The sequence below is a fragment of the Balaenoptera musculus genome, chromosome 9 (assembly GCF_009873245.2).
Source record: "Balaenoptera musculus isolate JJ_BM4_2016_0621 chromosome 9, mBalMus1.pri.v3, whole genome shotgun sequence".
Taxonomy (NCBI): domain Eukaryota; kingdom Metazoa; phylum Chordata; class Mammalia; order Artiodactyla; family Balaenopteridae; genus Balaenoptera; species Balaenoptera musculus.
The window spans coordinates 87,805,251-87,832,215 of NC_045793.1; the positions used below are offsets into that span (position 1 = coordinate 87,805,251).

The following is a 26,965-nucleotide window of genomic DNA, read 5'->3' on the forward strand; positions in this document are numbered from 1 at the left end:
AAGCACATCCTTCACACAGGCTCGAGGTGAGATGATGGCGGCTGCGGCGGTGGCCCGAGCGGTGGTGTTGCCCGCGGTGCGGCGGAGGCTCTGCGGTTTCACCGAGAGGCTCCTGGCCGGAGGTGCTGCCAGGCGGGTGAGCTTCCCTCCACTTGTTTGGGTGCCGCCGGGACCAAGCTAGGCCGGGCCTCTCCCGCAGAACTCCGCGCGGCGAGCCTGAGTCACGGGCGCCCTGCCGGGCCGCGGGCGTCGGATCCACAACCCCCCCAACGGCGGGTCGGGCCTTCCCAGCCGGGACCCGTGGGGCATCAGGCGGCCGGGGACGCTTATCTCCCGCCGGCGCTGGGCTGGCTTTGGTCCCCCGCAGCGCGTGACCCAACAGTGACGCTGGTTTACCGGCCCCCTGCCCTAGTCACTCGGGAGTCATTATAAAGGGTGCGTGTTGATCACTGAAATCGCGTGGTTGCCATTGGGGGAAATTAAAAAGTGAGGACCTCACCCCGCCCGCCCCGAGTTCTGTTTTTTCTTAAAACTGAGCGTCTTCATCATGAGCTCCGCTTCCTGCGAACCCCGGGGTAGCTAAAGGAAAAGTTTGTCTGTATATCTATATTTCTCGTGCGAGACTAGCTTTGTCTAGAGGAAAAGAAAAACTGGGGACAGGCGAATAGTCCATAGCCAACAAGTCAGTCAGCCAGAGTGTATCTTGAGCATCTGCCCTTCTTTCTGCCTTCTCTTTTTCTACCTTTTTAAAAACTTTGCTTTTCTTAAACGGTGGAAACCTTAAGCATTTCTACGTTGTGTATAGGTATTTTTATATTTTTCGCTCCCTTTCTTGGCTTCCCCCACTCACCCACCCCCGCTTGTGCCCTCTATGGTGAATATTAAACATTTCTAGGAGAAGTATTGAAATAAAAGTAGTTTCTTTCAGGATAATGATAATAATTGTTTATTTTCCTTAAGGAAAGGGCATTTGTAGACATGTTGCTGGCTTTAGGAAAGTGGTTGGTTGAGGAATGTTCTCAACATAGGCCAGCAAAGGGGGTGGGTCTCAGTGGAATAAAAGTTAAGGAGGAAAGAGTACTTTCTAGAGTCTCTTTGAGATAGATTTGGTTTTCTAATCAACATTTCATATTAGAATAGTGATATGTTTTGCTTCTTCCCTCCACCCCCAACTAGTCACTATATTTTGGAGGAAACAGATTGAGAAGTACACAGGCTGCTACACAAGTTGTTCTGAATGTCCCTGAAACGCGCGTAACCTGTTTGGAGAACGGACTCAGAGTGGCCTCTGAAGACTCTGGGCTCTCAACATGCACAGTAAGTGATCTAGTCTGACCCCTCATTAGGCGAGAGAGCAAACTGTTGATTTTAATTTAAGCTTTTCAGTTGGTTGGCAGGTGGTTGAAAGTAGCAGCAGTTATTTTGCCTTGACAAGTGACTGTCACTTGTGAATCTCTTCGTGTGATACTTCCATACCACGCAAGTGTCTACATCTGGTTCTTGTAGCCTGTTGTGTCATGTAGTGTTGATAATAATGAGAGAGATATATTTGCTGGACTACTCTGTGCCAAATGTTTTTACATATATTGTCTTATTTGATCTTTAAATAGTTCTTTGTAGCAGGGATCATCACATCCATTTTACAGTTGAAAAACAAGATCAGAGAAGTTAAATGGTTTTGTCCAAGGTCACACAGCTAATACATGACAGAACCAGAATTTGAACCTAGATTTTCTGACAGTCTCTGATGTTCTTTATACTATACTTGTTAATTGACTGTAGTAACACATTGGGCTAAGAATCTGGGTCGTCAGTAAAGCTGGCAAGTAGCTATTTGTGGCCCCCAGCAGTAGCCTGATGACCAAAATTTTTAAATCTCATAGTTCATAGGACTGTACTGTCAGTCCACTCAAGAAAACTTTAATGTTAAAGCTGGAAAGCATTTGTCAGAAAAAGGAAGAAGACTGCCCCCTACCCCTTCCCCATCCCCTCAAAAGAAAGAAGATGATGTCTTATTTAATTCTTACTTGATTGCATTAAGGTTGGGCTCTGGATTGATGCTGGAAGTCGATATGAAAATGAGAAGAATAATGGAACAGCTCACTTTCTGGAGCATATGGCTTTCAAGGCAAGTTATAAGACTTTTTTTTTTTTTTAATGAATTTTTCTTTAAGAGGCAGTAAACACAAAATCTCATTCTCAGGTAAGGAGAACTATAATAGTATAGCATGTTTTATTTTTATTATTTTTAAAATCCTTTTTTCAGGATAATTACCTGAAATAATTACTGATAATTGCTCTGTAGAGCTGAAACAAGGATTTTCTCTTGGGATGTGAGGGTCATCTGAAAGTATGCCACTATTTCTGAAGCCTGATGTACTTTAGAAACCAAATTTGGTCCTTACATAGGCTTATGTCCTCATATTCATTGTCTGAAGTGTTTAGAACAGATGAGGGATAAAGGAAGAGGTCATAATTTTTTTTTTTCTCTTTTATTTCAGGGCACCAAAAAGAGATCCCAGTTAGATCTGGAACTTGAGATTGAAAACATGGGTGCTCATCTCAATGCCTATACCTCCAGAGAGCAGACTGTATATTATGCCAAAGCATTCTCTAAAGATTTGCCAAGAGGTATTGTTATTATTTATACTGCAGATACGTAATCTCCACAGGAATTCAGAAATAATTTAGTGCTGTTTACATTATGTTTGTTGAGAAAGAAAATGAAAAAAATGAACCAAACTTTGGGTGAGGGGGGCACCTGTTTTTATTTTTTCCTCCAAATATGAGAAACGATAAAAATATTTGTAGGCTGCAGGACTTGTGCGAACCGGGCCCTAACACTTGATTCAAATATTACTTCCTCCAGAGCCATACCTGTGTAGTGAACCATTTTTAATTGTTTTACTATTTATTTACTTTTACTGCCTACTTTTTGTTTCTGTTTTTTCTCTATCCTGTTATCTGAATATTTTATTTCTACAAGTCAGAACAGATTTTCTATCTACTGACTGCTGGGCTTTGTTTTTGAACAAAACTTGCTTGCTTCTTTATTGCATTTGCACATTCTGTTTCCTCATCCTGGAGTGCACTTCTTTCTTACTGTCCTTTCCATTAATTTTTTTCAAAATTCAATTTATTTAAACTAAAAAAAAAAACAAAAACCAATACAGATCACCGATCCCCCACCTCCCGCCCCAGCAATGATCAATCTGTTCTCTGTATCTATGAGCTTGGGTGTTTTTTTGTTTTCGATTTTTTTTTTCCCACATATAAGGGAGATCATATGATGTTTGTTATTTCTCTGTCTGACTTTTTCGCTTAGCATAATGCCATTGAAGTTCATCCATGCCATTGCAAATGGCAAGATTTCATTCTTTTTTATGGCTGAGTAATAATACACCTCTCTTTGTATGTGAGTGTGTATTTGTGTATCACAACTTCTTTATCCATTCATTCATTGATGAACACCTAGGTTGTTTCCATATCTTGGCTGTTGTACATAACTCAGTGAACACAGAGGTAGATCTTTTCAAGTTAGTGTTTTTGTTTTCTTTGGATAAGTATGCAGAAGTGGAATTGCTGGATTGTATGGTAGTTCTATTTTTAAATTTTTAAGGAAATTCCATATTGTTTTCTATCGTGGCTGCACCAGTTTACATTCCCACCAACAGTGTACAAGGGTTTCTTTTTCTCCACATCCTTGCTAACCCTTGTCTCTAGTCTTTTTGATAGTAGCCATTCTAACAGGTATGGGGTGATAGCTCATTGTCGTTTTGATTTGCACTTCTCTGATGATTAATGATGTTGAGAATCTTTTCATGTACCTGTTGGCCATCTGTGTGTCTTCTTTGGAAAAATGTTTATTTAGATCTTCTGCCTGTCTTTTAATCTGATTGTTTGTTTTCTTCCTATTGGTTTCTATGAGTTCTTCATATATTTTGGATATTCGCCCCTTATCAGATATATGATTTGCAGATATCATCTTCCATTCAGGAGGTTGCATTTTCATTTTGTTGATGTGCAGAAGCTTTTTAGTTTGATGTAGTTCTACTTGTTTATTTTTGCTTTTGATGTCAGATTCAAAAAATCATCACCACGACTTACGTCAAGGAGCTTATTACTTCCTCAGTTTTCTTCTACCAGTTTTATGGTTTCAGGCCTTCTGTTCAAGCCTTTAATTAAGTTTGAGTTAATTTTTGTGTATAATAGGTGTCCAATTTCATTCTTTTCCATGTGGCCGATTTTCCCAACACCATTTATTGAAGAGACTATCCTTTCTTTGTTGTATATTTTTGGATCTTTGTTGTAAGTTAATTGATCATATATGCTTGGGTTTATTCTGGGCTCTCTGTTGTGTTCCATTGATTCAGTACCTGGTTTGATGTACCATACTGTTTTGATTACTATTCTTTGTAATGTTTGAAATCAGGGAGCATGATGCTTTCAGCTTTGTTCTTCTTTCTCAAGATTGCTTTGGCTATTTGGGGTGTTTTGTGGTTCCATACAAATTTTAGGATTGTTCATTATATTTCTGTGAAAAATGCCATTGGAATTTTGATAGGGATTGCATTGAGTCTGTATGTTGCTTTCGGTAGCTTGGACATTTTAACGTTAATTCTTCTAATCCATGAGCATGGACTATCTTTCCATTTCCTTGTGTTGTCTTCAGTTTCTTTCCTTAATGTCTTGTAGTTTTCCTCAATTAAATTTATTCCTAAGTATTTTATTCCTTTTGATGCAATTGTAAATGGGATTACTTCTTATTTTCTCTTTCTGATAGTTCATTATTAGTGTATAGGAACACAACAGATTTTTGCTTATTGACTTTGTATTTTGCAACTTCACTGAATTCGTTTATTAGTCCTAACAGTTTTTTTGATGGAGTCTTTAGTGTTTTTTATATGTAATATCATGTCATCTGCAAATAGTGATAGTTTTACTTCTTCCTTTCCAATTTGGATGCCTTTGATTTCTTTTTCTTGCCTAATTGCTCTGACTAGGAGCAATTTTTTTTATTCCTGTTTGTTACAAAAACTCTGAAGCAGAATAAGCAAGTGTTCACTTAAAAGATTATTGATGATTGTTTTCATAGCAATAAAATAAAATAGATTTTATTTTTATTTTGTAGAAGGAAAATAATTATTCTGACAGCATAGCTATTTTTTGTAGTTACTATGTTGTAGAGTGTTTTGGATATCTTAAGGGAAAGTTATTACACAAAACATTTTCCCAATGGGAGAATTAACCAAAAAATGTAGCAGTTTTAGTGATAATTGGTGAGACTATTAATCTTTAAGGTCCTTGTATAGTTGTAGTTAATTTCATTACTTTGAAATTTTGGATTCCTAATAGGCTTTTATTAATAATGTTTGAATGCCACTTTACACAAGTACCTTTGTATATATGTAGTTTGTGTATATATCATCTCATTTGATCAGCATAGTAATCAGATAAGTGTCTCCACCGTGCAGTTGTGGAAATTGAGGCCCAGCCCAGACTGTGACTTTCCCCGGATCACATAACTTAGTGGCTTACTGTGGACTCAAATGCGTGTCTTCTCACTCAGATTCACTGTGTCAGGTTGCTTTGTCAAAACAACAAAACAAAACACCTACCACCTGCAAATAAATAAAGTAAAATTTTCATAACATGGTAGCCTAACTTTTGCATTAAAACCAATGAAAATGAAAACAGTGGAGGGTGTGTTGGTTTGAATTGCAAAAAACATTGGTTAGATTCTTAATGATTTCCCTAGAAATAGTTGTTGCCCCAGGACTAGTTAGGCACTAAGAACAAAGGGCTAGGCCAGGCTACTTTAAAGGACTGTTCATTCTAGCCTGTCTCTCTCCTTTATTTACACAGAGAACAGCAAAGAAAGCAAAAAAGAGGACTAGAGAAAGGAAGAGAGAATTTAGAAGACCTTGTTTTTTTCTTTCTGGCTTCTGGCTGGGAAGGACAGAGTCCCTGCCAGTGGGAGTGGAAATGGAAAAGAGAGGCGCTCTTTGAGGAATCCAAAATGGAAGTGCTCTCTGAAGCAGATCCCACTTTGGGAATTTGCTTGAGGCTTTTATACTCTCAGTTAGGTGAAACCTGGTGTGTGAGGTAATAATTAGATGTTTAGACAAATGGTCTTCAAACTTTTATGATCATCCATTCTTATCAGTAAGAGACTTGAACATATATCCTCAATATAGGTATATGTATAAATTAAATACATGTACTGCTATACTAACATATACAGAATTACATATACATTAGAAAGAGAGAAGATTCTGAGTAAAACATAAATATTGGGAAATATGAATCCCCACTTTAGAAGGTACCAATCTAGACTACTACTTCCAAATAAAGGAGGGTCTTCACACAGGATCTCTTGTCCTCCCATCTGTCTTTGGGCTCTTCCTTACTCACCTGGGCCTTTATTTCTCTTGTCTGGACAGATAGGTTTTTTTGTTTGTTTTTGTTTTTAAATTTTATTGGAGCATAGTTGATTTACAACATTGTGTTAGACGGAGAGATGGTTTTACAGATAATTTTTTCTTTTTGCCCAGGATCTCAGTCCCAGCCTATTCTAGCAGTCTGTTTTGTCATGTTGGGTAGTCTGTAGAGGTAATTAATTACAGGAGGTCCTTGGTATTTGAACATTATTGCTTCTGAGAGAAGTCACCTTAAAGTGAACTTAAAACAAGGAACAGAAATTTACAGCAGAGTAACAAAATGAAACTAAAGTTTATAAATTTGTTTTATATTGACTAAAATTTAGATTGTGATTGCAACTATATACTAATTCTTCAAGGATGGTTTAGGTTTTCTATTTTTGGAGAAGTATGTACTTTTTCTGATAAAATTGCTTAATAGCGTGATATATCCTTTAGTTCACTTGTGGCTTTTTGCAGATTAGGGTTATTTTTGTATAAATACTTGAGGGTTTTATCACTTTTTCCAAGGGTCACTTTTAATCCCTTGATAGTCATATTATCTCTTTTGGGGTACCTATCCTTTTTTTCAAATCTTAACTGCTCCAGCTCTGTTGGATCATCGTTTATCAGTGACTTTACTAATTAATGGTCAGAATCTACCAGCATTGACCAGAATCTAACCAACATTGACCATTAACTGGAGTTAAGTGAGGAAAGGTATTTGAGAGGACACTAATTCTGTAAGTGGTTCACTGGGGTTATATATTAGATTACGATGGTTCTTGGCTTCTTAATATAGTAGCCTCGTTGCTGTGGGATCTTGGGTAGTAAATATTTGGGTGATGTCGGCTCTCTGTGTGTACCTATGTGCTCTGAGTAGAAAGATAATTTTCTCCTTACCATTGTCACAGAGAACAATATACAGTTATATGCAGATTTCCATGACCGTTTTGAAGTGGTTGTAGGCAGAGTCATTATAAGTGTTGTGGGGACTTCTGGCAAATTTAGTTTTCCTCAAGTTCATCTGTACCACAGGGGATTGCATTTCTCATTTTAATTTAGTCCTTTTAGTCCTTTATATCAAATTATAGAAACATTTTTTCCCAGTTTAATCATTTAGTCAGTATTGAGTGATGGTCACTATCATGGTTTCTGATGCTAGTTTAATAGATTTTAAATAGAGAAAATTTTAAGATTTTAGTGTTTCTTCTTGTGTTTTATTTTCAATAAGCTGTGGAAATTCTTGCTGATATAATACAAAACAGCACATTGGGAGAAGCAGAGATTGAACGTGAACGTGGAGTAATCCTTAGAGAGATGCAGGAAGTTGAAACCAATTTACAAGAAGTTGTTTTTGATTATCTTCATGCCACAGCTTATCAAAATACTGCACTTGGACGGACAATTTTGGGACCAACTGAAAATATCAAGTAGGTATAATTCTCATTTTTTTTTTTTTTGAGAAAAAATTTGAATTGTGAAAATTAACATTCACAAACATTCAAAAAGCATGTTTCAGAAAGTAATTTTTTACCCCCAATAATCTGAATGAAATTGTACTTAAGCTACACTTTAGCCCCACCTAACTCCCAGGTGTCTGGGTTTGTAGCTACTTCTGGAATAAACAAATGATAGTATTAAATCTTTTTTTTTTTTTTTGATATATAAATGTTGAAATTCTTTGATATTTGTTGCATATATCCTATTTCTGACTGCATTTAACTTAGAATACCTTTAAGGTCCAATTTAATTTCAGGTATATTATGTGAGGATCTGTGCTTTTAAATTTCCTTTTAACATTGCTTTTCTTACTCCATTTACAGATCTATAAATCGTAAGGACTTAGTGGATTATATAACCACACATTATAAGGGGCCAAGAATAGTACTCGCTGCTGCTGGAGGTTAGTTTAAATTTCTGTGACTGTTTTAAACACAGAGTGATGTGCTTATCAGCTTGATCCTATTGGGAGATGTCTTTAGAGTTTTTATTTAGAGAGCAGATTGTTAAATGTGCTGGGTAAGGGCAATGTGGAGCCCTGGAACCAGACTTTTCCTCTGTCTTCTCTTTAGTAGAGTTTTTCTTTTTTTTTTTCTTTTAATTTTTATTTATTTTTGGCCGTGTTGGGTCTCCGTTGCTGCACGCAGGCTTCCTCTCATTGCGGTGAGCGGGGGCCACTCTTCGTTGTGGTGTATAGGCTTCTCATTGCAGTGGCTTCTTTTGTTGCGGAGCATGGGCTCTAGGAACGCGGGCTTCAGTAGTTGTGGCACATGGGCTCAGTAGTTGTGGCTCGCGGGCTCTAGAGCGCTGGCTCAGCAGTCGTGGCACACGGGCTTAGTTGCTCTGCAGCATATGGGATCTTCCCGGACCAGGGCGCAAACCCGTGTCCCCTGCATTGGCAGGCGGATTCTTAACCACTGGCCACCAGGGAAACCCAGTAGAGTTTTTCAATGGGAAAACTTAGTGACCCTCCAATATATGTGTGCACACATAATGGAATTTACTTGTAAGAAAAGGGCAAATGAGTGAACTGGGAGATAATGACACTTGGAAGATGGTGTTCTATGGTTTGGGAATCTCTTGAGATTTTAAATTACTTCTTGAGAACCAGCTTCATCCTTGGTCAGGCATGGTATGAGTATGTTATGTTGTTTATTTATTCTTTGATTTGTTCGTTCTTTCAGTAACATCTGCTAGTTACTGAGAAAGGGAAGTATATAGGGGATTAGGAGAATATTTAATGGGAATCTGAACATGCAAGTGGCATCAGGACAAGGCTTCCTTGTGAGAACATGTTTGAAGCCAGTGAATGAAAGAAAATACACATTAGATTTTGCTAGATTTCCTGGTAGTCTGAATTTAGGCAAATTGTACATTTTATTGGTTTCCAGTTTTGTGTTCTCCTTCTCTTTTTAGGACAAAGTGAAGATACATGGAATGTTCTTTTGTGTAAATTTAATTTTTCTCTCTTTAGAAATGACAATAAAAGTTCTAGTTGACCTGGATAGACTTTGAGCTCATTACTTGGGAATACTGGAGAAGATGAAAGTGAGGGTTAAATATCTTAAAACATGTTACCTTTGTGTGGCAGATAAGTGTGCTCTGAAGTTATCTTGAGTTAGTAACATTGTTTCTAAAATGGCTGGTGCTGACTGGAGTTCAACAATTGAAACTGCCTTGGAAAGGGGAACACTACTGGTTGGATGGGGCCTCAGCAGCTAAGCTGTCTGGGATGTCTCTGCCATTGTTGGTGGCAAATGGATGCAGTGGGTTTTATCATAGTTCATTGGTTCACTTTGACATCACCAGAGTTGGGATATCTTACAATTAATTAATGGCCTATCCTAGATTAATTAGCATTTTGTCTTATTGGTACATAAGTGATGTTTCTTATCAACAGTGGCATCTTAACGTCAGTGAAATAGGCCAGACCTAACTTCATTTAAAAAAATAAAATTTACCGACTCCTCCGCCTTTTGGATAGAGGTAAGCAGAGGTGGTACTGGGGCAGGAGCTGAATATCTGGAACATCCAACCAGGAGGGCTATAGGTGAAGGTAGTAAAACAGTGGAAGTGGTTGTTAATTGCTGAGAACTGTGTGCATGTTCATGGTTCTACACTCTCTGCTTGTCATCCTTGTACCACCAGGGTCTTCCTATTGTTTTGTCACCCCCTGGATTGATATCCAAGGCGGCTCTCCTACATAGTGATTGTGAAAACGTGTGTAATCACTGTCTTGCTTTATACCAGAGATTTGTTTGGAAAATATGGGTGTAAGTTGTGCTTTTATGTTCTAATGGAATGTTTCATTAAAAAAAAATCTTGTGGTGATATTTTTTAAGGCACTTACCTATGTTTAAATTTGTCTTGTAAGTTTAGGTATCTTTCACTGACTGAATCTGTTTGGATCCCAAGTTCGGAAAATAAGGGATATAGAATCTAAGTAATTCTTAAGTTTTGGATGGCAAGTAGTGAGTGTTTGAACAGCTATGAATTTATTCAGAAATTTATATGAGGTTATTTTGTTCCTGAATTTTGATAGCAGAGGACAGAGAATGAAGCATATCTTGTATCTGGCTTTCTTTAAATGATATATTCTTTTCTACTTTTAAAAATTTATTGAAAAGTGACTTTTCCTTGCTAGTTTGCATTCTAGGACTTTTATTTAATATAACACGATTCTGTATGGAAAATGGTATTTTCAAGCTATCTTATTATCCTTATCTGTGAATCCATTGGTATGTTATGAAAACTGTGATTGTTCTTCAGAATGAGAAAGGTGTGCAGCCCCAAGCCTTATAACCAGGGAAAAAGCGTGCTCTGTGAGCTTACTCTTGAAGAGGCTTTTAGTCAGAGCAAGCAGTCCATGTGTAACCTGTATCACATTATACCACCTTGAGCTTATTGTAAACAGAAGTATTGGCAGTTCGTTGTGTGCTTTACATTGCACTGCTACTGGATATATAACATATTTTTCTTCAATTTAGGAGTTTCCCATGATGAACTGCTTGAGTTAGCAAAGTTTCATTTTGGTGACTCTTTGTCCACACACAAAGGAGAAATACCAGCTCTGCCTCCCTGCAAATTCACAGGAAGTGAGGTAGGGCAAGCCTCCTAAGCTAGTGTTTAACCCTTTGGGTTTCTTGTGTTGTATTTATGAATGTGTGTAGCAAATGTGCCTGTTTCTAACAGTAAAATGGAAGAAGCCAAAGGAGTCCAACCGAAGATGGACTCAGTTGTTTATATTCTTCCCTGTTCCATATATTTAACCACCTATTTTTCTTTCCTAAGGAAGTAAGGTTTTAAGGAAAATATAATTTGGTCTTTTTGTGCTTTTTCTTTGATACTATGCCCATTTTCCTATTGTAGGGCATAAAAGTAATCTTTTATTTTAAAAACATGCCAAATTTTGACTTTTAATCAGGTTTATTCTTGGCTAAGTTCTGCCCTTTCTGGGGGGTAGCTGTTAAAGCCAGAACTTGTAGAGAACCTGCTACGTGTCAGCTGTATCTTTAAGCCTCATTAGAAGCTTAGTTTGCCACATTAGGGATGATGCTCATATAGTTGTATCTGGAGAGAAGCCTGATGTTGGCAGTTGCGTAAGACTGTAGCATTGGCAGTACAGAAAGAAGCCTGTTATGGCAAGATTAGCTTAAATTTAGAGAGTCAGAAAAATTCAGACTGACAAAAGATTATTTCTACCAGTGAAATAATGCAACGCTTGTTGACCAGGTTATTATCTGGTGGCTGTGTCTGGACTATTTCAGTTGGAGATCTTTTGGTGAAATTCTTCTGGACTAGACTACACAGTGTAATGAGGCCTAATTGTTTAAAAAACAAAGGAGTGTCATGGTGAGCATTTTAACTTTGCAGTTAATGGAGCTGGTGAGTTTGTTTCTTGTTAAGCATGTTATATAGTGGTAAACTTAACTAGAGCTTTGTATCCTTTATCCTAACTAGATTCGAGTGAGGGATGACAAGATGCCTTTGGCACATCTTGCAATAGCTGTTGAAGCTGTTGGTTGGGCACATCCAGATACAATCTGTCTCATGGTTGCAAACACACTGATTGGCAACTGGGATCGCTCTTTTGGAGGAGGAATGGTAAGTGATTTTAAAAGTAAATTTCCATAATAAATGAGAAGATGAAACTCTGTACTATGAATTTTGACTTAAAATATAAACTGATCCTGGATTGCATCCTGGGCCAGAAAAAAACAAGTTTTTTCTTTTGCCATATTGGCAAATTTTGAATAAGGATAGAAGGATTTGTTAATAGTAACATATCAGTGTTAATAGCCTAATTTTAATAATTGTACTGAGGTTAATTTCCTTGTTTTTCAGAAGTGCACATTAAAAAGTATTCAGGGGTAAAAAGGATATCTGCACTGTACTCTCAAACAATTGAAAAATATGTTAAAGAGAATGATAAAGCAAAAAAAAAAAAATGGTAAAGTAACAGGTGTTAAGGAATTTGGATAAAGGGAATTCTTTGTACTATTTATGTTACTAGTCTGTAGTCTGAAATTACTTCAAAATACAAAGTGTATATATTTGTACTCAAAGATTTTTGACAAAATACATTTCATGCAAGTATCTTAGGCTTCACATGCAATATAATTTCAGTTTTTTAAGCAAACAGCCAAAAGCTCTACAAATTGGGTTGATAATAGCTAATTATTTTAAATTTTTGTTGTTGTTCGCAAAGCATATTGGCATGGGTTATTCAATTTTTTGGTTTTTATGGTTATAAATGATTATTAAACAAAGCTGGAACACAGAATTAGAAGTCATAACCATATCTCACATCAGTCACTGCTAGAAGTGGAATGCTGGGCTGGATTGACCAAGGGACCCTGTGAACATGCCTGAACTTCAACATGTGAGGTCAACCCATTTTTAATTTTAGGGACAGCTTTGGCCTGATTGGATTTTTCCCTTTTTTTAATTTTAATTTTTATTTTATATTGGAGTATAGTTGATTTACAGTGTTGTGTTAGTTTCATGTGTACAGCTAAGTGATTCAGTTATATATACACATATATATCCATTCTTTTTCAGATTCTTTTCCCATTTAGGTTATTACAGAATATTGAGTAGAGTTCCCTGTTCTATACAGTAGGTTCCTTGCTGATTATTTTATACACAGTAGTGTGTATATGTTAATCCCAAACTCCTAATTTATCCCTCCCCCAACCACGTTTCCCCTTTGGTAACCATGAGTTTGTTTTCAAAGTCTGTGAGTCTGTTTCTGTCTTGTAAATAAGTTCATTTGTATCTTTTTTTTTTTTTTTAGATTCCACATGTAAATGATATCACTGACTTCACTTAATATGACAATCTCTAGGTCCATCAAAATGTATTATTTTAGAAGTGGGTGCAGCTACTAAATTAATTACAAGGATTCACTGCTTTAACATTGTGAATTTCTCTGGGGATGATGCATTGGGCTGGTGAGATTACTATAATTCTTAGTTTCAGTGAATTTTAGCTTTATTATTGAGATACTGCTGGATAAAACTGAGAAACTCAGCCTTTTAAGGCAGTCACGATTTTCACATCTCATTTTTCTTTCTGGTAATTTGGACACATATACCTACAGTTCTCTTGGACGGTTTTTTTTCCTTACAGAATTTATCTAGCAAGCTGGCCCAGCTCACCTGTCATGGCAACCTCTGCCATAGCTTCCAGTCTTTCAACACTTCCTACACAGATACAGGATTATGGGGAATCTATATGGTTTGTGAACCAGCCACTGTTGCAGACATGCTACATGTTGTTCAAAAAGAATGGTGAGAAAAAATTTAAATCATGCTTAGAATTCCCACTTTAGACTAGTTTCTTTTTACACTGTTGATGCTGATTAATTTTTTATGGTGATGTTATTAGCATTTTATTAAGAGAACAAGACTTAAGTAGTAGCAGTTATTGCCGTGTTTTTAAAGATCACAGATGTTTCTTCTTAGTCTCATGTGAAGCTGATTTATACTATAGAAAATTCTTAACCAATCATTAAGAAGCAGATTACTTCAGAAAGAAGATCTTAAAAGTTAAAAATGTTTAAATGCCAACTAGAATTCTAGGAAATACTTCTAAAAGTTACCTGGCTTGGAAAGGCTGTGTTATGAAAATGAACCTGAAGTTGCCATTGCTAAAAGAAAAATGTAGTGTTTTAGTGAAAACTAGTACCTTGAGACAGGCAGAAGGGCCCAAAGCTTCTTGGAAAACGTATATTTAGCTCTGGTCCCTTTCCTTCACCATTCTTAAATGGCTTACATCTCTCTAAGTCTAGTTGGAGTGTAATCATTAATTATTAGGTTTAAGTTAGACTCAACTGGATTCTTTTGAGAAACCAATGACCCACTGACCTATCTATCCCCTAGCAAGTCAGATCCTATCAGATGGGGATTCATGAATTTTCAAAATGACTAGCATTTCTCAAAATGTGGTCAGCCTATTTTTATATTGTATTGAATCTCTGCTAACCATATCATTTTTGAGAAATTAACACTACCAGGAAAATAATCAGTAATATTTTAACATTTGCTTAACTGTTGGGATCATTAGTAATTTCAACTTTTTACTAAATTGAAATCATAATCACTGGTACATTGTGGTGTAATACATAGAATATAGCATCCTTTCTTTCTTTAGGTCATTAACTCATGAAACGCATATTTTCAAACTACTTTGACATTTGATTTTTCCAAATGGTTTTTAGGATGCGACTCTGTACAAGTGTCACTGAAAGTGAAGTTGCACGAGCCAAGAATCTTCTGAAAACAAACATGTTGCTGCAACTTGATGGTAAAAGAATTAAAGACATAAGTCCTATTTTCATATGGTTGACTTACGTTCCAGTACTTAGTTTCCCCTTTTCTTTAAAACAGGTTCCACTCCCATCTGTGAAGATATTGGTAGGCAAATGTTATGCTATAATCGAAGAATTCCCATCCCTGAGCTTGAAGCAAGAATTGATGTAAGCAGTCCTTAGATACTATTGGGTCTTGTGTAAAATGATGCTTGTTACACCACCTGGAGATAGAGATACGCATCATAAATCTTGCTTTAGCTCTAGCTCTAAAACGTCCCAGGTACAGAATGTCTTCACTACTACAAAAAGCTCTGAATGCTTGTGTCTTCAATTTTTCAGGCTGTAAATGCTGAGGTAATTCGAGAAGTGTGTACCAAATATATTTATGATAAGAGTCCAGCTGTTGCTGCTGTTGGTAAGCCTGGCTCCTTTTCTCCTATGCAGAAAGTTGGCTAAGGACCTTCCTTCTATTTAGTTTTAACTGTCTTTTCTTTTAATCCTTAGGTCCCATTGAGCAGCTACCAGATTTTAACCAGATTTGCAGTAACATGTGCTGGCTTCATGATTAAAATGCTCCTAATAAACATATTTTGAACATATATATTTATAAGACCGAGGCCTGCAAGTCCTAAAGAAAAAAAAATGAACATCTATCCTGGTAAATATGAATGAAATACTATCTCAGACTTTGAAAGAATAAGACCACCACAATGAATGGTAGATCTCTGAGAAATTATACTGGAACAACACACTTTAAGTATAGTTTTAAGAATAAAATTTTGTACAGTATTTTTAGTTTTATTATAAAAATGCACACACAACAAAGATTGTCATAAGTCATTTCTTGCCTCTACTTGCATTCAGCACTTGCTCTTGAGCAGCTTTCTTTGCTTTCACCATTTCGACAAGTTCCTAGGAAGGGAGAAAGATGTTACTTACACCAAGAAGTTGTCAGAATTTGCGGACATTTCTAGTGTTTGGTATAAGTATGTAAAACATCCAAACTGGGATAAATCTATACTGAAAAGGTTGATTTTCTCTAGTAACTGCCAGAGCTGGAAAGTTTCTAAGGTTGGTTATTTCTAATATTGGCCCCACGACTACTGTGGTATTGAATAAGCACAAAAACATAATTTAAATGATAATGGAATCTATACACTAAAGATCTACAACCTTATATCGTTTCATGCAGTCCTTCTTTGTCCTGCCAGGCACTGCTTCTGCTATTTTTTCCCATCTTTCAGGTGTATTTACTGGGTACGTTTTCAAAGCTTGTTCCAAAAGCTTCTGTTCTTCTGTTGTCCAAGGGGTGAAATCTGTGCATGGACCTGTTTAAGAAAAAATTTTGTTTGGAAAATTTTATCCTAATTGATAGAAAACTGTCCTGGAACACCTTCCCAGATGAGTCTTTTGGTACACATCTTGGTAAGTGCCCATTTGAATCTGTGATGTGCAATCCTGAACAGACCAAATTAGATGCACATATATACCTCTAGGTATTAATCAGGGAAAAAACTTTAGATAGCTCACATCCCAGAAAAATATGAGACTTTTTTAAAGCACAATATGCTTTGTATTTCTGGTCTATCACAATCTAATCTTATATTCACCAGACTTTTTAAAAAAAGATCAGATTTAACATACACAGTTGAACTGTTTGGGTTCAAAACCACAATCACAAATCATTTAAGATTTCTGATAAATCTAGTTCCTTATAGCATAGGGAAAAGAGCTGCCTCCTACTTAGAAACTTTTAGCTCGATGAGAGCCTGGAAACCATTCTCGTTTTACACTGGAAGAAACAAGTTTAACGAAGCTAAGCCAAGCTCCCATGGTTTCAATGCTGTAGAGCCAAGGTGAGATTAGATTCCATTTCCAGTGTGGCACTGTCACCACGTCCACTAAAATCTTGTGGAGCCTACGCTGTACATCTCTACTAAACCAGACCTTTATGTTTGATAGAACACCTCATACATGTATCAGAAACAAACATATTCCTTCCTAAGGATGTAAGAAGTACACATCCCACTTCTGTAGGAAAATGAAAATGTTAAAATGGTTAAAAAGCTGATTTGGTTATTCTAAGTTAATGGATTACTGACAGCTTAGTTATTTCAGATCATGCAGTGAAAACACAGTGGCACCTATCCTACCAGTAGTGAGATGACCTCTTGAAATTGTATCCTGTGAGATCAGGTACAAAGTAAAGCCTAGAAATCTAAGTTATTTCCCAATTAAAAACACACTCACAGACACAGTGAACAAGTTGAAAAACGACACACCTTAGAACAAGGCAGAGAACTCGTATTTGAAGACAGATTAAAGACTGAAGCTTTTTTTGAAATCAGCTTTTAAATTCCAGGAACCCCTTAGTGGAATTTCCTTTTATTAGTTTGAAGCCCCATTTAACACCATTGATTTAATTCATTTCCTATCTCTTGGAAAAAAGATGGAACTGACATATAATTATTATCTGCTACTTATTATCTGCTAATTATCTGTTATTATCCAGGGACTTCACAATACCAAAATGAATGAAACATGTAAAATTCCTATGAGAAATCACTATTCCAAAAAATGCGGCCAGCTTGCTATTTACTGGAGCAGTTGAAGAGAGAGGGACCTGCCCATTAAATCCATAAAAAGAGGTAAAGGAGTCAGGCCCAAGTACCATATCACTCCTGCCCTCACAGGGTCACCCATCTGCCAGAAAGCACAACCATCAGTGTCTGCCTCAAGCACGGAAACTAGTCCCACAAGAAAGGGCTGAGAATAACGCAGTAATATCTGAACGTGTCTGATTTTTGTGGACGGCGTAAGGGGCAAGAGAATTATCTCCTTCTGAAATTTCCACTTTGTTACTTATCTTTCTTAAAAAGAGCCAAAATAATGCCCAGCCTAGACAAAAGTCACCCGATTTTGCAAATGCAACTTGCAAATGCAGAATGATTTTTTTCCGCTAATATTTTCAAATTGAAATTTTGGGATAATGAACCAGACCAAGAGTACAGGAAAAGTGGGACTGTTAAGACAGGGACAGGTCATCATGAAAAGTCAAGGCTGTCCGTTAATCCCAAAACATACATTTGGCACTGTGATCTGGAAAGCATATCCAAGATTAGCTTAGTTTAGGGAGAGAAGGACTGGTGGCTCACAAATGCATGTAGTGAAAGAGAACTTTTCAAACTTTTGTCAGCAACTCACAGTAAGGAAAAAAATGTCACACCCCAGACACTTACACACATGAACATAAGTTTCACAAATACCCACTTACATAGTAGGTGTAATGCTCTCTGATATTTTCTATTCATGACCCATTAAACTGATTTCATGACCCACTTCTGAGTCATAATTTGCATTTGAAACATACTGGTCCAGAGTAATCAAATTAACTAGAACACCCAAGACATGTCAGCACAACAAATTGTGTCTGTATAACTGACTCGTTCTGAACCACGTAAGTTGCAGGCCTGCTGCCCCTTTACTCCTGTCTTCGCTTAAAAACAAGGACCTTTCCTTATATATAGTGTATTTTTCAAAATCAGGAAATCAACCTTGATAAAAAATTATCTCATCTACAGACCTTATTCAAATTTCAATTGTCCCAATATCCTTTAATACTGATTTGTAAAATGTGAACAAAACTAACACAACCCCTCCCCTCATGGCATATGAAATGGAAGAACTGTAATTCTCAGTGGTGCTGAAGTAAATCCGTCCTGAAAACATCTGCTTTATACCTTTCAGTCTGCTAAATGCTTTCTATTCCAATCATTCTGAATGTAGACCCTAGATCTTGTATACTCTCACACAGATACATGGTTAGCATTTTCTACTCATAGAAAAATAAAATTTCATTACCTTCAAATCGTTCTGAAGGTGTTGCATTGTCTGCTTGACACACCACGCCATGTTCTTTTTTAAACTTATCAAAAGCCTTTTTGTTTATGTCATCTTTTTGATGAGGGTCTGAGAAGGGGAAAAAACTTTAATATAATACAGATCATCTTATTTAGTCTTTCATTAAATTGCATAGATTATTTTTAAAATATGTATTCAAGGTAGCAAAAAATTGATTTGGCAAAACTAACTCACCAAGTTTTTGAAGACTCTTTGCTTTGCCAATAACATCTTTGGCGGTTCTCTTGACTCCAGAAGAAGAATGTATGTTCATGTAATTAGCAATAACTTCCCATCTAGAGCAACCGATACAAAAATAACGAAAAACCCCAAACAAAACCCAAATGTTTCCCACATTTTTAATGCAGAAGGGTTAGCTATCTCACATTTTTAATGCAGAATGATTAAAATGAATGATTTTAATGATCCCACATTTTTAATGCAGAAGGGTTAGCTATAATATCTAAAGAATTAGCTCTAAATTGGTGGTCTAATTATTACTATTGCCTGGACTATGGTTTTTGCTTTTCATATGTTTAAATCAACTGTGTATAATCTTGGTTTCAAGTTTGTACAAAACCTTACTGATTCTGTGTAAAAATCAACAGAAATAAAAGCACACATTTGTGTATACTGCCATTTGGACACATACTTAAGGAGACAGATCATTCTGAAAACAGAACCTTAGTTTCCTCATATACAGAATAAGGGAGGCTGGATCTCAAAGGTTTCTTTGAGTTCTCAGCTCAGACTCTGCAGTGAGCTCCAGTTTGAGGTTGGAAGCAACAAAGAAGGATTAAGACTGAAAGAGAAACTATGGAGCACAAAACCTAGTGCCTAGTGTAAGCCACAATGGAATAAGCCAACATGAGAGTCAAGGTTTATGTCTTACGATCCTTAATTTCCTGAGAAATTGATGAAGCATCCTGCTGTATATATGGATATACGTGTGTTGGTATAAGCTGCTAAGACTAGCAGGTTCAAAATGCACTCTGCTTTTCACACTTTTCTCTGCACAGAATTTAGTGTCTAGATCCAAGCACATCTCTGGAAGTTTGCTGTAACGTGCTGCTAGTTGGATGTCTACATTATCCCTAGGCTCCAGTATGTGTTGAAGAGAAGTTTCATTAGAACCAATACCTTGAATTTGTTCCAGCAGGGAAGAGATTCACAGCTTTAATTAGTAATTGCAGATCATCTTCTGACCAGTGTTTACTGCCATTTCCACCTCCGCCAGTTGACTTCTCTGCATTCTTAGATGCTTGTCGCATACGAGCCTCAGCTTCCTCGTTCTCTTTTCTAATTTGCTCATTTATTTCTTCTACCTACACAGATATCATAGGTAAGTCAGGGACTCGGAGCATCTTACTGCTCTACACTCCCTTGCTGGCTTGTGGTTCTCGACCCTCGGCTTCATCCAGGCAAGGACCCTACACTCCCCCAGGCCAACCCCAAAACCACAATCAGCCTTCTCACTCTGGCTTCCAGGCTGCATATCTCTGCTTGAGGAACGAGAACCAGCCTTGGCCTGACCTACCCTGTATTCCTATCATATGATCTCTGTTTGCCTTGGACACTACTTGACAAGTCTACAGTCAGTGGGTTATTCACCCACAAGGCCATTTCAAAGCTCATACCCACTCTTTCGCAGATAATGTCATTTACTCTCTACAAAAAGGTAAAAGCACAGCAAAGTGGCCTTTGGTTTATCTTGAAGTTCTACCTTTTACACTGTCACTTCCAGTGTACCTTCAAACATGCACAAGTGGAAAAAAAAATCTTTACTTGATGTTGTTGCTGTGTCAGTTGCTATCTTGGAGTCATCTCTGACTCACTTCCCCACTTCAGTCCCTTAGCACCAGTCACCAGGTCCCAAAGATTTCAGGGACTCCCATTATCTCTCACAGTCCAAGTCCTTCCAGTGAGATTCTTACACTAGTCCCTTACACTCATCCGATGCCTCTTGTCTGCAAATGCCAGATTAACAGCACAATGTTAACCCTGCGCTACTCAAAGATCTGTGGTCATGGAAACTGGTCATCTTTGGTATTCAAAACCCGCTTAATTTGGCTCTACTCTTCTTAACCAACTTAATCTCCCGCTTCTTCTCCCCCTCACTTTCTACTCCTACCTGTATTTTACGCTGCTCCCCTGACCTTCATTTAACACTGTCGTCCTTCAAAACTGGCTCAAACCCTTCACTAAGCCTCCCTGACCACTCCAACCTGGTGTTGGCACTTCCTCTCTAACCTACAGCATTTACTGGGGGCCCTCCATCTTTTGGTCCTTAGGCCTTTTCTCTTTAGCATAACTGTTCCTGAACTCCTTTGTGGCAGCAATAGCATTAGGCTTTTCTCCAAATCACCTAGGCATGGGGCTATATAAGGTAGGTACTAACACTTGTTGCACTGAATTGAATTTCTGGGCCTGTTTCCTCATCTGTAAAATAAAAGGTGTAGACTAGACAGAATAAAAATCTCTTTTGGTTCTAAATGTTATCATCCAACAAAAATGCTCAAGGAATAGTCAACACAATGATTTTTTTCTAACAGTGATTCTGAAAAATCTATGATTAATGTGCTAGATAACCACAAATCAAACTATATATGGTAACAACTATACACACTTAAATCCAATTTAAGTCAACCCAAAGAGAAATGAGACACTCTTTGCCCCTATAGTAACTTACATGTTACGTGGGGAAACACTGAGGTGAAAGCAATACTAAAGCAGAATTAAATGCTAAATACAGGTAGAAGTGATGTGTTCTTCTATTACCTGTTTCTCCAGAGCAGCCTTTCCTACTTCTTTTGTAGACGATGTGAGTGTTTCATTCAAGCACTGTAAACTTAAAGGAAAAAAGGGGATGAAACTTCATCCTAAGCCCAAAAGAAGACTTCAACAGCAGCTCTACAGTTATACCTCGCTAGTTCAAGCCGATCACAAAGTTTTTCCACTTCCTCCATCATTTTAACACGTTCTGCCTCATTGTCAGAAAAGTGATTCCAGGTCTAGAAGTATGAACACAAACATTTTCATCATCTCTACTGGCACTCAAGAGTACATCCATAAACACAACTACCAAGCATGAAGTCCTTGAGGTTCTTAAGTTGACTGTATGGCCTCCTGGCCACCGACAAGCACATTCCCCGGGCACCGTGCAAGGCTTTCCCTGGCCAGCCAGCGATAAAGAGGCATTACTAAATGGATGGAGGCGGAAAACAGAAGCAAGGTGATGGTGCAGAAGGCCTCTGGATGATATAAAACAATGATTCCTCACAGAACCACTGAAGAATCAAGAAATTCTATATAATGACAAATTAAAATCCCTTTCTAAAATGCCTGTTCTATTTAGTGTGTGCCAAACTGTAAAAAAGACAGTGTGTTAAGCAACAGGAAGTTCAGCAAAACCTGATATAACTAGAGATGATGCTTAGAATGGAATATTGTGATGTGCCTGGATGAACAAGAATTGGAAAGTATCAGTACTTCTCATGCTTCTTTAAGCTGCTGCTGACCCCTCTCTCATTCCTCACTTTTCCTTGCTTCCTTAATCGATGCAATCTGGTGCTAAGGTTCCAATGCTTCTTTTACTGTGACACTTCCCTCGGCTTCCAAAAGCCTTACTGATTTTCTTCCTACCTGCTTGGGTCACTCCTTCTCAGGCTCCACTTCCTCTGTCAGTGCCTTAAGTATTGGTGTTTTCCAGTGTCCATCTCCACCCTCCTTGCTCTATACTCTCCCCGGGGGATCTCCACTACTTGCCATTGAGATGTAGATGACTCTGTGATGATCCCACTCAACTCCAGACTTGTACATCAAAGTAAAGTCACCTACTGAGTATCTTCATCTGAGTATCTCAATGCACTCAATATGCCCTAAACTGAAATCATTCTTCCCTAGCCTTTTCCTCTTCCTTTGTTTCTATTTCACTGAATAATGCCATCACCCATCCAGTATTCCATGCAAGAAACCAGGACATGTATTAACCCTTACTCCTCCTCTTCCACCTCCAACATATAATCAATACCCAACAGGCAACAGCCAATCTTACCTCCTAAATGTTGGTTCATTTAATCTACCTTCTTCTATTCCCATCATCTCTTCTAGTTCAAGGCCCATGCTCTCACCCGGATTATGCAAAAGACTCAATTTGTCTCTGCCTCTAGTGGTCTCTCAGCATCCTGAGCAAAAGTGACTCAGGGTCAGAGTCACTTTTAAGGTAGCAAGATATATAATGCTCTTCAAGACCTGGCCCTTCCTTCCTCTGGCTCATTAAACCTCACTTTTCTGGATCTCTACACTCTCTCAATGCTCCCTGATCTCTCTCATCTCTAATCCCATACACGCACTGCTTCACCTGGCTGAATCCCACTAGATCCAGAAAGCCTTCCTTGACCACCTGTTCGGTACCTTCTTGTCCTAGTACCCATCTTAAAGTGTTTCACTGGCCTGTTTTCTTGTCATTCTCCATCGTTAACCAGCAGATTCTTGAAGGCAAAGACAGTGTCATCATAGTATCAACATCAATTATAACTGCTTGACACATAGTAAGTGCTCATCAGATATTTGATGAATGAATAAATGAACTCATGCTGGAAAGGAGCTATAATAAGTTCCCAAAGGCCAGAACTTTAACCCTCCTTTAGGCACCATCTCTAAGAACTATTCAAGTTTTCTATTTTCTAACTGAGCTTTTCAAGTTGTTGATTCAGTTCTCATTATGCCAAATCTAACAAGTGCTACATGTGAATGATCTCATTTAATCTTCACAACTCTATTTCTAGGTATTATTTCAGTTACTGTACAGGTGAGGAAACTGAGACATAAATGGGTTGAGGGAACCTCCTGAGGACCAAAGCCAGGACATGGGAAGTGGAAAATTACTTCAAATCTAAGTCCATGCTCTCAACAACTATGCTATACTGCATTCTTCTCAATATAATTTTCTAGGTGAAATCTGAGGAAAATCTTTCATTTTTTTCTCTTTAGATTTTCCTCTTACTCACCAAAAGCCTGAAGAGACATCCTGTGCTTGTATTTTTATTAAATGTCTTTCAAAGCCTGCTAATGGGGCAGGTTAATTTCAATTTTATTAACTGAAGATTTAGGATGGCATATATTAGCATACATATACTAGTGTCTAGAGCCTCTGGACAGTCACATGAAAGAGTCTTCTATACACAGTAAACATTTACATACTTGCTGAATTTAACTACAATGGTGTAGTATACTGTGCGGCCATCTCTACTATAGCTTGGCATTTCGTTAATTTATTCATTCGATGCTATTTGATATGGAACAATACTGGCCTCTAACTTTACCAGTTTAAAAAGTAAGACCATCTCTTGGACAAAACTATATTTGAAAACTTTTGGGGTTTTTTAGTCAATATTTTTTAGTAAAAACTGTATCTGAACACAAACTACCAGTACTCAACTGAATGATATCCCTTTATTTAGATAAAAATGAAAGCTTTTAGATCCTTAAAAACAACCCAAGTTTAACTTCTTAAAGAACTTTTTCTTTGATAAAAATTAATTTTATATCATTAAGGAAGCAACCAGTCAAAACCAATTTGTTGCACATTTTCAGAACAAACGATCCGATTTCTCCAACCAGGGGAAGGGGGAGAGATGGTGATGATAGGGGACCTGCAACAGACACAACCAGGAGACACACAGCTGAAATCTTTGATCTTATTTAGATAAAAAGACATTGAGATAATCAAGAAGATGTGAATATGGAACAAGTATTAGAATAATAAACAACTTTTTTTTTTAGGTTTGAAAATGGCAAGGTGGTTATGTTAAAAAACAAAACAAAACAAAACAACCAACCCTATCAGAGTTGCATACTGAATATGCATGTGTGAAATTTTTAAAAAGTGAATTTAAAAAGGTTTATATTCTGAGACAAAACATGTACAGTAGTTTATATTTCCATAGTATAGAAATATTTTTAAGCTTAACCAGCAATTTGATTTACTTGTATGTAGTGCTTGTTCAATCACAGTCTGACGTACCTTGCATGAGTTTCGAAGTTTTTGCCTTTCCTTCTTAATGGCTTTTTTCTGGATATCTTTTTCCTTCTTTGCCAATAACGCTTGTTGTCTAACTTCCTCCTCTTCTTTTTCCTTTGCTAACCGAGCAGCTTCTAATTCAGCTTGTCTTTGCTTTAATAATGGAAAATAAAATCATTTAATAAGAAAATCAGAATTCCAAAATGCTCTATAATCTTATTCAAAAAATACAATTTTTTAATAACTTAAATTACACAAAGGTAAACATCAACTTATCAAAGACTGAAGGAAAAGCAGATGGTAAAGTTCTATAAAAATTTATTAGAAATGTAAAAAGGACATATTACAAGTGAGTATAGTATTAAGAAATTTATATGACATTATGTTTTTGCTCAATAAGAATTTGCTGGTAAGGAAGATCGTTCTATCAACTGTGACAAATGTCATGATTCTTTCATAGTAGCACCTAATTCTCTACTGCCAGATTACAGTATTTAAAAATAGTTCTGAAGATTGAAGATTTTATGAACATTTAAAATCCAACTTTGTCAAATGTCATCTTACTTTCTCTTTAGCTTCTTGCTCCTTCCGTTTTGCCTCTGCTTTTGCTTTCTTTTCTGCTTCTTTCTTGGCTTTTTCTTCTTCCTTAAATTTTTTTATCCTTGGATCACAGCTATATGCATTATCTACCAGAAAAAAAAGTTAATCTTTTGAATTTCTAACATTTAATTAAAGAACTTTAAAAAAACCATCAATTATCTTTACCAACTAATGTTCTTATTCTGTTCATTTCTTCTTTTTTCCTTTGGGCCCTTGTTGCTCTGTTCTGCTTTTCAATCCATCTCCTTTCGTCACGACTATAAAATAGGAAATATTGGAAATAAACTATTGCTTACGGATGGTATGATAGGAAAATGTAATACTTTATAATTTAGCTACAATGCAAATAATGTCCTGAAAGGTTAATATGCTATGTCATTATTAACATTAGTTAAAGGGTAATAGTACTTACTATTATTTTTGGTTAATTTTTTGGGAACATTCATGTCAAAAGAATTTCCCTACACATATAGGGAAAATGAAAATAAAACTGGTTAAGCAACCAGAAGAAAAAGAATTTGCTGACTTGAGCTTTATTGACAATTACATTCCTTGGCAATTTCTTAAGCTTCATAACCAACTATTGATCTGGCACTATCAAGCTTAACTTGTGAGACAGGATCTCAAAATATCAAAAAACTCATTTAAAACGGATACACAAAGAGAAAATGCAGAAGAAAATATATGTGGTATATTTTTACATCATCACAAATACCAAAGAACCAAACAAATATCTTCCTTTATTAATGATTTACATACATACCATTCTGCTTTTTCTTTTTCTTCTTCATCTAAATAAGAAAATTCTCTCCAAGAATCAAAATTATACCTAATATAAACAGAAATAAAATAAAATCAAGCCAAAACAAATTTAAAAAAATCTTCCTTTTAAAATTAAGTTAGGTGCATATAATTTTAAGAAACTTTAATGATAAGTGGGTGAGTTTGTTTTAATAGATCCCTCCCCTCTCTTTTGATACTGAACTAGCACTATACTCAAGTCTTTTTCTTCTTCTTTTTAAAATGACATTGTATTTGGTATGAAAGTCTAAAATACTCATCACCCCTAAACAAAATCCCAGCTCCCTGCTATCTCTTCTGAATATTAGGTTTCTCTCTTGCCTGGGACTGGATAAAGTTTTCCCTGCCTTCACCTCCACTGGTCTGTCAAGTTTTAAGGGAACCTAGTAGTGGTTACTTTATCTGGTTTGTAGAGCTAAATTTTGTCATTTTTGTCTTACAGTGATTGTGTGTTTTCATATTTACCAGATACTTAATGAGAAAATATAGCACACGTAATATAAAAATGGAAAATGAATACTGCATATTAAAAATTAATGAATTAGTTATAGAGACAACATGGTCTTCGTCATATATTCAAGTACCTGAAGAAATAGCTAAATGAAAAATTATTTTTTAATGAATTCAAATAACTCCTTATTTTTCATATTTTACTGCTACAGTGTGCTTGATATCTAGAAATCTGATAAATAGAAAACAGATTGAAAAAATAATCATAAAAGCCTAAATATTACATAGGAGATAATACGGCATTCTGTGAAAACCTTTTTGATTTCTAAACAGAGTGCTTTTGTTCAGTGAAGGTTCTGCAATTTTCCCATCCCTCAATTAATTTACAGAAGTCAGTCGAGCACTTATTGAATACTTATCTTCTTAAAAAATGAAAGCATGGGAGAAACAGTGTAT

General features: G+C 36.8%; 2 protein-coding genes across 4 annotated transcripts in view; one reads left to right on the forward strand and one right to left on the reverse strand.

Moving 5' to 3' along the window:
* PMPCB (peptidase, mitochondrial processing subunit beta) lies at window positions 1-19,269 on the forward strand. The gene is made up of 13 exons (XM_036863631.1): window positions 1-136; window positions 1,177-1,317; window positions 2,042-2,128; window positions 2,502-2,631; window positions 7,654-7,852; window positions 8,246-8,325; window positions 10,910-11,022; window positions 11,883-12,026; window positions 13,554-13,714; window positions 14,644-14,729; window positions 14,813-14,901; window positions 15,076-15,151; window positions 15,241-19,269. Exons 1-13 carry the CDS (start codon window positions 32-34, stop codon window positions 15,303-15,305), a joined length of 1,476 nt encoding a protein of 491 aa, XP_036719526.1. The 5' UTR covers window positions 1-31; the 3' UTR covers window positions 15,306-19,269.
* Window positions 15,511-26,965, reverse strand: part of DNAJC2 (DnaJ heat shock protein family (Hsp40) member C2) — a 27,532-nt gene continuing 16,077 nt past the window's right edge. For 2 of the 3 annotated variants that reach the window (XM_036863629.1, XM_036863630.1), the window contains 11 exons: window positions 26,022-26,087; window positions 25,424-25,515; window positions 25,223-25,344; window positions 24,662-24,811; window positions 21,559-21,647; window positions 21,415-21,484; window positions 19,777-19,961; window positions 18,832-18,932; window positions 18,598-18,705; window positions 15,910-16,064; window positions 15,511-15,648 (listed from right to left, as the gene is read on the reverse strand). In XM_036863629.1, coding sequence (XP_036719524.1) covers window positions 15,574-15,648; window positions 15,910-16,064; window positions 18,598-18,705; window positions 18,832-18,932; window positions 19,777-19,961; window positions 21,415-21,484; window positions 21,559-21,647; window positions 24,662-24,811; window positions 25,223-25,344; window positions 25,424-25,515; window positions 26,022-26,087 — 1,213 coding nt within the window. In that variant the 3' untranslated portion in view covers window positions 15,511-15,573. The remainder of the gene's footprint in view (window positions 15,649-15,909; window positions 16,065-18,597; window positions 18,706-18,831; window positions 18,933-19,776; window positions 19,962-21,414; window positions 21,485-21,558; window positions 21,648-24,661; window positions 24,812-25,222; window positions 25,345-25,423; window positions 25,516-26,021; window positions 26,088-26,965) is intronic. The other variant, XM_036863627.1, reaches the window with a different exon arrangement.